The following is a 15,822-nucleotide window of genomic DNA, read 5'->3' on the forward strand; positions in this document are numbered from 1 at the left end:
TATATGCTTCTATCCAATCATAATTTTTGAGGAACTTAAAATAATTATAAATTTATTTTACAACCTATTTTGAACACTTTCATGTCAACTGTTTAAATATTTTATTTTCTTATCATTGTCAAAGATTCTGTTTCTTAACATTTTCTTATTATTATCAAAAACTGTATAACTGTATTTTAATACGACTATGATAACCATCTTTTAATACAACAAAGGTTACACAAAGCTTTACATTTTACTTTAGATAATCATTTTTTTTTAAAGTGAAACCGGTGATGTCAATAACCATCTTTAAAACACCTCTGCATATTCAAATCTTCTTTCCTATATATTTTCACTCGTGCGGTACATTGCAAGTTCACTTTGTTATATATATATATATATATATATATATATATATATATATATATATATATATATATATATATATATATATATATATATATATATGAGTTTCTCATTGGGTTTATGGAAAGTTTTGTGCGAGGAGGAGTTTAGAACTTTTTTTTTTTTTTTAGTTGTTATGGTATGTGGTTTGCCTCTGAAGAATATGTCTAAGTATTCCTCAACATATCAAAGTTTTACTAGCACTTACATATATGCATTGTGCCCTTTAAATAATCTCAATTGTTTTCAAATTAGGAAAATGATAGAAGTGTTGGGATTGACAAACACATGTTTACATGTAACTTTATTTTCTCGACCAAACATATCAGCGCGAATATATTTTCAACAAGTAAATTCGTTTTAATCAACAACTGGTGTATGCAACATCATAGTCGTTGTGCAATAATATTAAAAGAGGAGGAAAATTAACCTAAACAGCCGAATTAGCTAAAATGGTTAGACGATTATTGGAATTTCTCTGTAGGTATTATGCCGAAACGAAAAGTATATATTCTTCGTATATTTTCATTAATAATTCCGTTGTTAGCTTCAAATTTTATATATTATCTTAATCAATGACGTTACCTTTTCTTACATTTGCCATGTACCCTCTTTCATCATTATTATATTAAAATTATTATTAACAAGTTTATGTGAAATGGGTGACCAAGTAAAATCGTTAACGCGGCATTTTGTCCGTCTTTACGTTCAGCGTTGACACTCTGCCATGGTCTACTTTACTTACCTTCTTCTCAGAGACGATGAAATAAGTAACAGCTAAGCACTGGGATCGATAAAATCCACAAACACTCAACCACAACTTTTCAGGCCTTATTTTAATAAATGATTGTATCGGACGAGGCATATATAAAATAAAAATTATTAACGATATCCAGAAGTTCTCTTATTTCAAAATATTTCTCGTTGCACCGGAATGATTCATGCGTTCATTTAATATGTTCCACAGTTTGTAAAAAATTTCGGTATTAGGTATATGGTAAATAACAGTCGTTCTTTTGTTATCCTTCGAAATATCATCCAATGAACTAACAAGAAAATTATAGGCCGAATCATAATTAGTATGTTTTATACCTAGTGCATTGACTAGCATACCAGTTACATAAACATCATCTATCCAAAAGCGCGGAACTTTTAACGAAATTTTGAGTAAACGGACGGGCATGTCAGGGCTGAAGATATAAGCAGATCCCGAGCAATAAACTTCATAAGTGTTATTAGGATATTCTTCACGTGAAACATACCACTTACTATTTTTGTCTCTAATGATTTGCATAGAATTCCATACATTACACAATATAAGTTTTTCCCGAGCATACTTGTACTGTTGTAGATATCTCAAATGTTTTACCACTTGAAAAATATCGACTAATATATCATCATCTGTTTTCATTATATATGAGATATTGTGGCAGTTTGTTGCGATCCAGCGCAACGCTACCATTGCTTTGGAATTTAAGTTTCGATATGTGTCGTTGAATTCACTCTGTAATATGTCATTATAACGGTCAGATTCTAATTTGACCATATCCATAACGTGACGGTTTTTGACGACACCCATCACAAATAATAACTTGATTTTCAATTTGCCCAACAGTTTTTTGTCGCCCCATGTTTTTCGTATTGCACTTCGTCGCTTAATGTTCGTTGGTGCTGTGTGAATATAAACAATCATAAAATCATCGGGGGCACATTGTAAAGATGGGTTAATGATGTGACGTGAGTAATAAGGCAGCTCTTCTTCTGACAACAACGACAATGATGAGCTGTTCCGAAGTGAATTTCGAACTTTCATAATTTCATTTTGTTTTGACTGTAAACCACCATGTACTCTTAGCGATAAAACATGTACTGATGAATTATCTTTGCTTTTCTTATTAATATTTATATTCATTGTGCTCTTGTTACCTATTGTATTATTCTTCACATTGTTCCTTTCAAACTCCTGCAGATCCTTCCACGAGAACCAGGAAAACATTGCCGGTTTCATAACTTGTTTCGTCCTAGAAGACAGATGAATTTGAACGAAAAGTATAAAAAATGCCAGGAAGATGAGAAACCTGGAGAATGTGCGGTTTATTTTGCGTCTGCACAGCAACATTGCGGCCGTTTTTAGAAAGATTCACTTCAAATTCCAGCCTGATCTGTAATAACGAAATAAGAATATTAGAGAAAAAAGTAAATCAATATTTTCGGGTGTACGTATAAATAGATATATACTTGTATATATACGTATAGGTACATAGATGAAACCATACATGCATACATACACGCACGCATAGATACACGCACGCATACATATATATTTGTTAAACTGGCCAAATCTCCAAAGTCGATGTCAATCATATTCTTGTTTAAGGAAAGTAAAATTAGATATGTTTATACGAGGTGGTATCAACAATTTTCCACACTAGTTAAATTTCATAAAAAATATATTATTTACGTAACTTTTAACATCATCTCCTTCGAAGTAGTCGACTTCTAAATAATCACACTGACCCCAGCGTTCCTGCCACTTTTGGAATTCGTCCTTGTTTTCCGTAAGTGAATCGAGAGCCTGCTGCGATTCAGTCTGGATCACGACAACGGTGTTAAAATGGCAACCTTTGAGCTGCATTTTTATCGTGGGGAAGTGATGGAAATCTGCAAAGTGCTACATCTGGTGAATAAGGAATAGCGGAATCGATACGTTTTGTTTTTTGCGAGAAACTCACGACGGAGAAGAACTCGTGACAGGGTGAATTGTCGCAGTGAAAAGACGGGTTCTTCACGCTCCACGGATCCGTTCGCTTCTGCCCAATGTCCTCTCTATAACGCTTCCAAATGCCAACATAGAATTCTCGATTGACAGTCTGATACTGGGAGAGAAATTCTCGAAACACAATACCACATTTCCGGGAGCGACGCTCGTGTCTGGTCTTCCATATTGCTCATCGTCTTCCAGGAATGTTCTTCCACTTCTAAAGCGTCAGTGCCGCACGAGACATTACGTACGACACAATGACTCGTCACGGTAAATTTAGCGACCCATTGCTCAATGTCTTTGTAGCAGACGTACCGAATTTAACTAAAACTTTCACGTTGGCTCTTTGTTCCAACTTCCTGTCCATGATATAATCGTAGACGACAACATACACGTGATCACAAAAACCACAAATGTCACAACTCGGGAAGTAAAAAGAGCGATGAAACTCGATATACTTTAGCGGGAAGGTGATTGCTAACTCTCACTCACGCATAGAATCGTGTACTGCCGTCTGTTGGCGTGTTATGGAACTAGTACGGCTTCTGCGTGTGTGCACGCACGCACACACACACACACACACACACACACACACACACACACACACACACACTAACACACACACACTAACACACACACACGCACACACATATGTTTAATATGAATAGATTGTGGAGTTGTGTACCGTAGTGGCTCTTAGTCAGATTTCATGTTGCGTCTAACCGTATCATTTACTATTAAACACCAGTGATCGCTTAGCATGAGTAATCCCGATGTAATCCTCCAGTTTCGATTCGCTGGATTATGAATAATATAAAGATGTAAATTTCAGACAATTATAAACAATGCGGAGGTTGGTGCATCGTCAATTTTTTTGTTCTCAATTTTACAGTCAGTCATACAGCAGAATTAGTTGGTTAGATTGACCGACACGTAGTCCTGTTGCACAGAACATGTGCAACAGAACTACGAGTTGTACAAGTAACTCAGCACTGTCCACCATGCACCTGAATCTTTCGACAAGTTTGGTTTTCGATTCAAGCCACTCTTTTTGAATGAAGGGGCACAGCATACTATGGTATGTTTCCTGCGTTACTGCAATAAAGCTGAGGGGTAGCGACAGAAAGGGTCTGAAAACTGGAAACACTCTGGGGAGCAGAAACACGTGGGGGTCAATCATTTATATTATATGACCAACAGTAAAACTAAAAAAAGGGTTGACGAAGTACCACCTCCGCATTTTTTGTTATTGTTTTATACATATATATATATATATATATATATATATATATATATATATATATATCCATCCATCCATCCATGTATCTATCTATTTATCTATCTATCTATCATTCTCTCCCTGTCTCTCTTCATATATATATATATATATATATATATATATATATATATATATATATATATATATATATATATATATATATATATATAAATTTGAAGAAAAGTAACAAAAATATATCAGTTTATAGCAGTACGTACGTTTCGTACAAACTTCATTTATTTATGTAATGAGAACACCACATACGATGTGCAATGAAAATGTACTCATCAGCTGCATAATGGAAGTTCCTTTTAGGAAGTCATTTTGTAGATGTGTGTAAATACAAGAGTAGGAGATGAAGAAAAATACCATCTTGACTGGGCTGTTAATCAACAGTCTAGTGAATCAAACTGGAATTTAATTTCTATATATTCTAATTGGTAGGGGTAAGATAGCAGTAATTTCAATTTAGAGGAATGTAGATTAAGTAGTATGGGACAGCAGGTTAGGGGTAAATCAAGCAAGAGAAGAAAAAAAGAAAAAAGAGATAAGAAAAAAGAACAAATATATATAGAAATAAAAATGAAAATGGAAGGACAATATCCTAAGGAGTGGCTAGAGGAAATTTAAGGTAAGGGAACTTAGGTCAAGATATTGGAGATTCATTATTAAGAATATATCTATTCGTCAGTGTATTTAGAATAATACAACAAAACACTAAAGTACTAAATTTAAAACCATAGAGAACATTATTCGCTGTGTATATCGATTCACCATACCAACATGGTCCCACTCGCTACCCCTAAATATACACATGTAACTCACAAGAAGAGAATAAAAAAAACCAGGAGAATAAGAAGCTACGTAATCAGAAATTTGTTAATTTTAATCATATTGAGGTTTTATGGAACTCCTTAATGCCCTACGATAGAAAGAGTAGTAACGAAACCTATCTTTTGTTGTGCTCTAACTTTTTCTATTTCTTTTGTTTAATAAAAACGCAATATGGCTGAACGTTCATCAAATATATTTGCTAAATCTTTATCGAATATTGAAACTTCTGTTACTGTCTCTCTCTCTCTGTGCAACTCAATGAAAGTTTTCTGAATATTTGAATATATGATCGTTGCAACATATTTTCCAGAATTGTTTTTTTGTAATTTTACAGTCTCTTAAATCCTATATTTCATTATATTATGTTATATTCTAATCAGCAACAAATCATCGAAACGGGTTTGATATTTGAATAAATCTGTTACAGAATTTAAGTCACAAAATGCTGTTTTTCACGTGCAAATTCAGAACTCAAAACATATTCTCATATATGTATATATATATATGTACTTATTTTATCTTTTACTTGTTTCATATTTGCATATACATACACACACGCACACATATATATATTAATATATATATATATATATATATATATATATATATATATATATATATATATATATATATATATATATATACACATATGTGCATATATCGTCACTTCCCGATCCACCACAGGCGACGCGACGTCACCGAATGACCGGTGCCGTGTCCGTCCCGCTCGCCCGCGACGGAACCGTGGCTTCAACTCCGGGTGTCGTGGCGGTGGTGCCCGCAATCTCCGCGCGCTCGCAATCCCGGCATCGTCGCTTTGGCGCTTCGGTGGCCGACAACACCTTTTCGGTAAATTGTCGGCATTTTATATTTTTTATTTCGAGCATGCCCATTGTTTGTTACTGATTTGTCGACTATATAGTATAGTAGGGTACAATTTGTAAGAAAAACAGTACCATTACGCAGTTCACTATAAATTTGGAAACGACATGTTATACCGCTTGGCATTTGCACAAGAAACCCCTATACCAACATTTCGGAGTATTTGGTTGTCAATCTGAGGACAGTGTAGAGTATTTAGAAAGGGTTGGATGAGTCAAATTGTGATTGCTAAGAGTGCAGCAGCTCGGAGAATTGAATCCGAGTGTTCTGATCAGAAAAGTATTAATGAATTTGTTGGTGAGACCCAGGCCATGATTAACAACAATCCCTCCAAGTTAATCAGGCCCATCACCACGGAAATGGGAGTGTCTGAATTTCTTATCAGGCAGGTAATGCATGAAGACATTCGGTATTCCTCATGCAAGTTGAGAAAAAGGGTCAATTTTTATCGCACATCATCAAGGAAATGAGGAAACACCACGCTACGAAGCTTTTGAACAAATTTAAACATCCCCGCAAGACTTTGGTTTTTCTTAGAGGAGGAGAATTTACGCCAGGATCAGATGGTGAACAACAGAACAAACGTTGGCTTAACGTGTCCGCAAAACATGTACCGAGAGTGATGAAAATCAAGCATCCAGTCGTCCCCATGTCGTTTCTAGTGATCATTAGTGATGGAGATGTTATGCCTCCATTCAATATCCCCACACGGCCTCAGACACAACTCGGAGGCCTATATGAATTGCCATGAGGTAGTAGAGCTGGTCTGGGTCAAGAAGGTGGCTACTGGATGACTATATGCAGGAGAACCCAGCCATGTCTGTCAGACAATTGATGCGACCACATCACCCCTAACACTTGGCCACCCAACTCACCAGATTTCAATGCCCTTGATTATTAGGTGTGCGGTGCAGCTAGGTGAGAGACAAACAAAACTCTTTGTAACACCAAAGATGAATTGAAGAAAAACATTACAGCCCAATTCAACAACTTATACAAGGAGAGCGTCCATAAGAACAGCAGGAGATTCCGAAGTCGTTTGGAGACAATGGTCAAAGCTAAAGCTAAGAGGATTTTATTGAATAAATTTACTCTTTAGTACTTCAATAAACTTTTAGGTAACTTTTGTAAATATATCTGTTAATATGAAATGTCAAATTTATTTTCATTTTGCGTAATTTAGACGACAATTTATTCACCGTATCCCATATATATATATATATATATATATATATATATATATATATATATATATATATATATGGGGGGCGTATGTGTATGTGCGTATGTGTATTGTGTATGTGTGTGTGTGTGTGTGTGTCCTGAAAATATGAGAAGCAGAAGTTGTAGTTAGTCAGGCACTTACTTGAGAACGATCATTTCCACACTCATGCATCCATACTTGACAGGTGTGATAGTTTACGAACAATTACAATGCATCTCCACAGATGACGCTTCAAAAACTAATCTGTTTTCACGGGCGTTTCCCTTACTTATATAAACATTACATTTTGATAAGCGTAGCGTATTCTCCGTTGCCAAGCATAAACTGAGGTATAATGAAAGTATCTATGAATCACAAGCTCTAAAATTAAGTAAATATGAATAAAAGAAACAAAAAGTAAAAACAAAATAGAATGATAAGATAAAATTAAATAGTATCATCGTTTACACTGATATATAATTTGAATTATATCTATAGACCATGTCTATGTTTCACAAACTTGATGCAGCTAGCACGGTAACTACGCCGATAAATGGAGTCAAGACTGCCTCATATACAAATATGCAGAGAAAAATCAAAATGTCCTTTGATGAATCTCTGTATGAGGAGAAATCATATATATAAAGGGGAGGGCCCTATGTTTACATTGGGTAGACGGCTGATTCATTTAAGAATCGTTATCGTAGCCATGCTGCCAACTGTAAAACAATCAATAAGAGACATTCAACATCATTGGCATATTTTTATGGTGACTGAAGGAGGATAAAACGAAGTACAGTATTATTTGGTACATAGTAAGGTATGCGAAACCATACAATATAATTTCCAGGAGATGCCGTCTCTGCTCCTAGGAATCCCTGTCTATTCTGTGGACTAACGGGAAGATAATTAATAGAATTTCTGAACGACTTTCGAGATGCCTTCACGCATATAAATGTACTTTCGTACATTGCAGTGAGAATGAATTTTTTAAACCGTTAACTTAATTTCCTTTAAGTTATGGATGATTTACGTTCACTTTTAACCGCTCCATTCTTATAAACACCAAGTAGATAACTAACTCGCTTTGTGATCATGAGTGCAGCAAATCTCACGTGTACGTATGCTCACATTTTTGCGGATGCTCGGATGAGCGAGTGTACTCGCACAATGCAGCTTGCCCCAGGGCGTTTATATTTCCGTATCTGTTAACGGCTATTTTAATACTTTTCTCGCTGGATTGCGTGTTCGTTTCTCTTTTTGTCATCTGCGATTTTATTTTTGATCTTCTCTATGAATGAAGATATTTCATCCGTCTGGCTGTTTTTTTTCTTTCTACAAAACGGAGAGTTTCATTGCGGAACAGTCATTTTTAACGGATTGTATTTATGTATCATCCAACAAGGTAGCCCTGCACCACCGAATGCTTCTGAACCAGTTGTTGAGTATCCCAAACCAAGAGCAGTCAATGCAAGATGTATCGAAACAATTGTGATTAATACAAAATTCTCGTATAGTCAATCTTCTTTCTTTCATAGACATGAAAATATAAATATTATTAAAATGATATTAATATCCAGCAAGAATAAAGCATCATATAAGTAGAATTATAAATATATATATATATTATATATATTATAAAAAATATTTTACTGTTATTTAATTTCTGAACGGTTTTACTGTCGTTTGTTTATGTAGTTTGATTTCTTTATCTATTAGTTTCTGCTAACATCGAGACGCGAGAAAAATTAATAACAGACAAGCGAAAATAAAATTCTGGAAGCAACCTAAAGGGAGAATATTGAGAAAGACACGAAAGTGGACGTAATATCGTAATCATGTGAAGTAAATATAACAAATAATCCAGAGTCTTTGTCCGGTGCCGGATCGATCCCAACATTTAATCAATTCGTGCCAGTCACAACGCCAAACAGTCTTGAAAGTTTCATCGCAATCCATTCTGCAGTTCTTGAGATATGTTGTGCATGGGCAAACAAACAAAAAAGACACGAGTGAAAACAATATTTCGCTTTCGCTAAGACAAGGTAATATGTAAAAACAGAATGAATATATAATAAATATGGTAGAACTAAAGCAAAAATTAAATAGAATGTACGAAAGTGCAATAAACTGAAGTAAATCTATGTATATATGCGTATATATATGTGTGCGTGTGTGTGTATATATATATATATATATATATATATATATATATATATATATATATATATATATATATATATATATATATATATATATATATATATATATATTTTGTTATATATGCATCAACGTTTGCAATGACACCCCGGTGTCACGCAATTTCCGCTCTGCCGGTCACTCCTTGCAGCAACACCTGTCCGTGTTTGGATTGTCCATGCACAGGGGCCATCCGGACTCTCTTCGCTCCTTTGCGCCACATGGGATCCTAATTCTCTGTACTTCTCTTCACTCCTACTTCTCTTCACCCCTACTCTTTCTTTATTCTCTCTCTCTAACTCTCTTTCTCTCTCTCTTACTCTCTTTCTCTCTCTCTTCCTCTCTTCCTCTCTTTCTCCTCGCTTTCGCCCTCCTCCCATACCCACCTTATATCCCCCTTCCCCTTCCTCCTTCATCTTCACCCCTCCCCCTTAATCGTAACCCCCTTCCCCTTCATCGTCACCCCTCCCTCATAAGCTCATCCCACCTCACCCCACTCCTACTCTACCTTCCCACCCCACCCCATCAAATTCCTTACACCCACTCCAACCTCTGCCTACCCACATACTCCTACCTCAACCCCCACCCTCAGCCTAACCCACACTCCACCCATGCTTTCCCCACTCTCGCCTCCCACACCTTCGCCTTCCCCACCTCTCAACACCTTCACATCACACCACACATCACTTCACAACACACACCACGCACACACTACAACTGACCAAGTCATCCCCTCCCCATTTTTTCACACCTACATACACACATACATACGTCAAGATTACCAGCATTCTCTCTCTCACACACACATACAGCTCCTCGTATTTGGGTCACCGTTTCTTTCCCCTTTTGTTATCTCCCTTTTTTCTTAGCTCTCCTGCGTGAAGTTTCTGGCCGACAGTCGCCATTCAATTTTTCTCTCCGTGTTTTTCTCCTTATTTTCTCCGAATTCTTCCTGTTGAAGAACGTAGCTCGAAACGTTAAAGACTTTCTCTATTCCTGAGGGTTAAATTAATACATCCTTTTGTTGTTTACACCACCTGTCCTCATCTGTGGTTGTTTTTTTCGCAAATTCTCCCATTATATATATATATATATATATATATATATCCTTATAACTACAATCACGGTTCCTAGCTCGATCATTCTCTAATATTATTATCATTTTTCTTTTATTATAAAATTGTCTAAACTTTTATTATTAAAGGAGGTGATAATACTAAAGAAATTTTTAGATAGAGAAAAACCTATTCTAATCCTTTTATTATTAATTATTTTATAATATTTATGTTTGTATAGATATGTATATATTGGAGTTTTCTCATCTCAATATATATAATAACTTAATTTGAAAATCAATTATTAGTGGACCAATTCTGAATTGCTTCATTTTAGTGCATATTCTTGTAGTCACTGTTAAATTTATCATTGTATTAACATTTAATGTTTATTACATATCACAAATAAGATGTCTTCCTTATGCTAAATGAATATGTGTATAAATGCACTTATTCAATTTATTAATTAATTGATGATAATCATAATAATAATAATGATAATAAATATTTTCCTTTGACTTACTAAATAAATTTAATAACCAAAATAATAATCATTATAATATTGTATAGTTTATGAATTGTATTCTTATTACAACAATGTTGCTTGTTACTTCTGAAAGTATTGATAGAGTTTGGATATGCACTATATATGGTCCTTTAGTTTGTAAACAATAATATTGATTAGTTCATCGAGAATAGTCCTTAATACTTTTACTAAATTCTCACTTCCATAATATACGAATTATTTAAGTAACTTCAAATCTGGTTACCCCTAAAGAATTACTCAATTTGATTTTCATTACTATAGCCTATATTTCATTACTATAGTACTATATGGGGTACTTTGTTTATCACATTACAGCGTTAGGTTTATACTAATGTTTATTACAGAATTCTCCCTATGATAAATTAAGTAAACAAGGGAAACTTTTATTAGGTTTCTATTCATATCTATTACAGAATTATCCCACAGATAAACAATAAATATAGAAGATTATTATTAGTTAATTAAAACAATATTTTTTTTATATCAATTAATTTAAATAAATAGAAAAGTTGTCGTATTGGAGATATAATTGTTTATATATTTTTTGTTACAGTTCTAGACAGGAGAAGACTTAGATACTTAATTATACACACATATATTTACCACTCTTATTGTTGTGGTGACGAGGGACTCACTTGGACATGAACGTGTTTCGATTGTTATGTGTTTGAGATTGTTATATATTGTAATGAATTACATGTACCGACATTATGATGGATGGGGTCTCTGAGACCCCAGAAGCAGCTGTTGCACTTATAGCACCTTTCTTCGAGCCTTTTAATTTTCTCTGTCATTTGTACACCGTGTATGTCGGACATATTAAAATTTATAACTATATATCTATACTTAAAACATCATCTAAAAGTCTACTCATTTTGCTTTGTCTTCATTTGAGAGTATGCATATCATATATACATATTTTCTATGTCTTACCCAAACTGTTATATTTAATTTATTTAATACATGTAATATATTTCATGTATCTAATTTGTTTATCTGCATAGTTACATATGTATACATGCGTACAAACGTATAAGCGCACGTGAGTGTGAATATGGTTATATTCTAAACTAGGTCTGTCTGATTGTTGTATTGTGTTTATTCTATTCTGATCACATATTTATCTTATGTTTTATTCTCACTATGCCTTATCAGTGTATTTCATTTCCTTCTATTTAAGAAAAAAAATGTTTTTCCCTTACTCTCTATTGCTTGGCGAGAAACAGTATGCTACACTAACAAAAACATTTTGTTAATAAAATAAGAAAAACAAAAAGAAAAAGCGATCAATATTCCTTTCGAAAAGTCACCTGCTACGATGCATCTGCGCCTATGATGAATGAAAATGGATTGTACATCATCTCACCTGTGCATGATCAGTTGAAATTATCGCAGTGGTTCTGAATTGAGTCTTGGGAATTCCATTTTCTCTCATAATTTTTTTAAATATAAACTCTGCGGACACAAAGGAATTTGTGAAGTAAATCAAGTGTCATATATCTTACTATTGCTGTTGACTTCACGTCGCTGCATCCTTTAGATGTGTTGTAAACGGCATACTACAAGGTGTGCAAATGATTATAAAACTACTACTATGCATGTATGTTTATATATATTTGTGTGTGTCTATGTTAGACGAAATACTGCACTGTTCACCAATACACATATATGTTCATTGGCAATCTTATAATGTATATGTATTTGTCTACGTGTGTTCCCGTGTGTACACGTACGTATTTGATCTACTATTTTTCAATGGTTACTGAATGTTACATATACGTTTGTGTGTGTTTGTGAGTAGGTGTGTGCATATCTAGACTTGTGCCTATGTGTGCGTGTGTGCTCGTATAATTGCTGCAGATTTAGACGGTTAAAGGGTCACTTGGCTTATTTAGAGAATTTCTTGACTCTTGCAAAAATGCTAATACCTGTGCGTTTCTCCACATATATTACATATCTCAGACACAAGTAAATAGACACATGAATATGAGCATTCAAAGGAAAGCAGTGATTTATTCAGTAACGTCCAAAAATTAATTTCCTACAGATATGTTGTAAAATATATACGAGTAATTTACAGGATGTTTAATCATATCGAATTTAAAACCATACTTCAATGAGAAATATTTTCTTCATAAACTGAAAATATCTTGTCCTGTTACCATACATCGACACATGAATATCGTCTGAATGAATTTATAAATGTTTTATAACCCTATCCATACAATCATTTTTCTTGCAGTTAATTGAAAGGAAACGAAGAGCTTCATAGCATTTCTCTTTCCCCTCTTTTAATTCTGCATTTTGTGCACATTCTTTCCAAATGGTTAGAACTCAGTTTGCTATAATCAAACAATAATCACTCTTTTCATTCTTTCTTCAAAATTTAATTTTCTTTATTCCTCATGGATTTTAGATAATGGTGACCTTTTGTGAATTACGCTTGAGCCTTACCAATGATATGAACAATGTATGTAAAAGAAAATATGCACTCGCAGTATTTCCATTTGCATCGTAGTATTCATGGTTTATTTCCTTAAAGACATAGCATTGTAATGTATGTACTTTTTGATACAGAATTTGAAACGATTCTACTTCACCTCTGCATTGATGTCTACAGACGCTTTGAGTCTATAAAAGAAGATTATCACATTCAGTATTTTCAACATACACAGGTAAGTAGTCGGAGATGCGAATATTAAATGATGTAGGAGATAACATGCTGGAAAGCAATATGCAATACGTATTTCTCATTATTTCTTAACACTTATGTTCATATCACATAGTTACTAACAAAATATATAATTTATGATCATTTATTCGCGCTACGCGGAGAAATTACTCAGCATATAGTTCTTTTCATATTACGTTATATTTGCTACACCTTGATAATGTCATGCGCATTTCATAGAAACCAAACTTTATAATTAGCGTTTGGAGATTACAACACTATTTCCTTGTTGAATGTCAAATTGAATTTGTAATAGACCGTGGATATAACTGAAATAGCCGCTCGTGTAGAAGAATTTGTTAAGTTAACATTTTACTAGTGTAAAGAATCAATAATGAACATCAGTGTTAATGTGCACATACGGGTTTCTACATACATTTTATAGTATGTATTCAGAGTACGATTATCTTCAATCATCCTCCTTTCAGTATATTACAACTGGTGCAGTACTGATATGGTACTGATGATCAGCAGACTCTAAAATATTAAAGAAAGAGACGTTTCTATAAAAAACAATTCCCGAGCATCAATAGGCACTACAAAGCATAACTTCATATTAATAAAATAAATTTGTAAATATAATTATTGCTGAAGTCCCTTCCGTAACTGAGTAGAGTGCTTCATCAAGCAGAAATATGTTGAGTTGCCCCGCTATTTAGTAATTAAGAGACACATGAGTATAATTATTTTATAGTTTAGCAATTAGGCTATTAATTATTTGACAATTTTTGCACATGACTCCAGTTTTCAAGAAGCATCAAAACTTTCCCCTACCAATCCGATATAAATCAATTACGGTTTTCAATTTCACAATTCAACAGTATGCACAACCCTTAACGGATCCAAAGCTGTTGTTTTATCGATCGGAAGTTGTGTACATGCACACACGGCTTATAGTACAGGCGGTAATTTATGACCTCTTTCCCATCGAAAATGGTGATACGAGATATTCATTGAGAATTGATAGATCTTTAGTTGCGAATATTTCAATAACCTCTGGAATTTAGAAGCATTTAATGAACATAAAATACAAAACACTATTAATGATAATCATAACCTGTATACTTGGAAGTTTGATCTAATAGCACGCTGCATGAAAATGTTATGAATTAAGAGCAATTGATATCTAATTGGTGAGTCGGCATCATATCTTATGAATAATCTTGACACAATCCTTGGAAATATTTTTTGGTATCAATGGTAGGAGAGTCATTTTATTTTAAAATTGGTCTGATACGAATTTGTAGGTGTAAAGAAGATTCGAGATTTACAGTGAAACTGCGTATAATACAGAGCAAACATGCAGTTGATATTTATTAGCTGTTTTAGATGTAAAACTTCCTTCGTCATCGGTGTTATTTGCTGTTTTTAAGCATCAGACGTTAGATATACAAACATATATCGATGAAATTAGCAGAAGAATTGATATTAAAAATATATTATGAACGAATGTCATCCTTGTGTCATAGGAATACAAATATTTTTCAGGAGAATACGCGGTAACATTTGCAGTAGGGATCGCGTGAAATGGTTTGTTACTAAGAGTAAAGACATGTACAAGTCTCCGCTTGATGAACATGCAGCAAACGTTCAGTGAAGCACTGACTTGATAGTGAATAAACATATTCTTTTCTACTCTAAGCACAAGGCTCGGAATTTTGGGAGAAGTAGGGCAGTCGATTAGATCGACCCCAGTACACAATTGGTACTTAATTTATCGACCCCGAAACGATGAAAGGCAAAGTCGACCTCGGCGGAATTTGAACTCAGAACATAAAGGCAGACGAAATACCGTTAGGCATTTCGCCCGGCGTGCTAACGTTTCATCCAGCTCGCCACCTTGTGAATAAACATATTATAAGAGGAATGCTGTGTTGCGAAGGCAAATTACATCGTAATCTTACATGACACAGACTCAACTTAAGTCATCACCAATAAAAGAA

At 34.2% G+C, this 15,822-nt stretch overlaps 1 protein-coding gene across 3 annotated transcripts in view; it reads right to left on the minus strand.

Annotated features, from left to right (window-relative positions):
• Nucleotides 1-658: 658 nt before the first annotated feature.
• The window catches only part of LOC149137454 (beta-1,3-galactosyltransferase 1-like), a 68,134-nt gene continuing 52,970 nt past the window's right edge, over nucleotides 659-15,822 (minus strand). For 2 of the 3 annotated variants that reach the window (XM_052978555.2, XM_052978550.2), the window contains exon 2: nucleotides 659-2,549. In XM_052978555.2, the coding sequence (XP_052834515.1) occupies nucleotides 1,292-2,506 (1,215 nt within the window). In that variant the 5' untranslated portion in view covers nucleotides 2,507-2,549 and the 3' untranslated portion in view covers nucleotides 659-1,291. Of the gene's footprint in view, nucleotides 2,550-7,509; nucleotides 8,793-15,822 lie in introns of those variants that run through there. The other variant, XM_014926758.3, reaches the window with a different exon arrangement.

This window comes from Octopus bimaculoides, chromosome 1 (assembly GCF_046866305.1).
Source record: "Octopus bimaculoides isolate indiv1 chromosome 1, ASM4686630v1, whole genome shotgun sequence".
In the NCBI taxonomy this organism is placed as follows: Eukaryota; Metazoa; Mollusca; class Cephalopoda; order Octopoda; family Octopodidae; genus Octopus; species Octopus bimaculoides.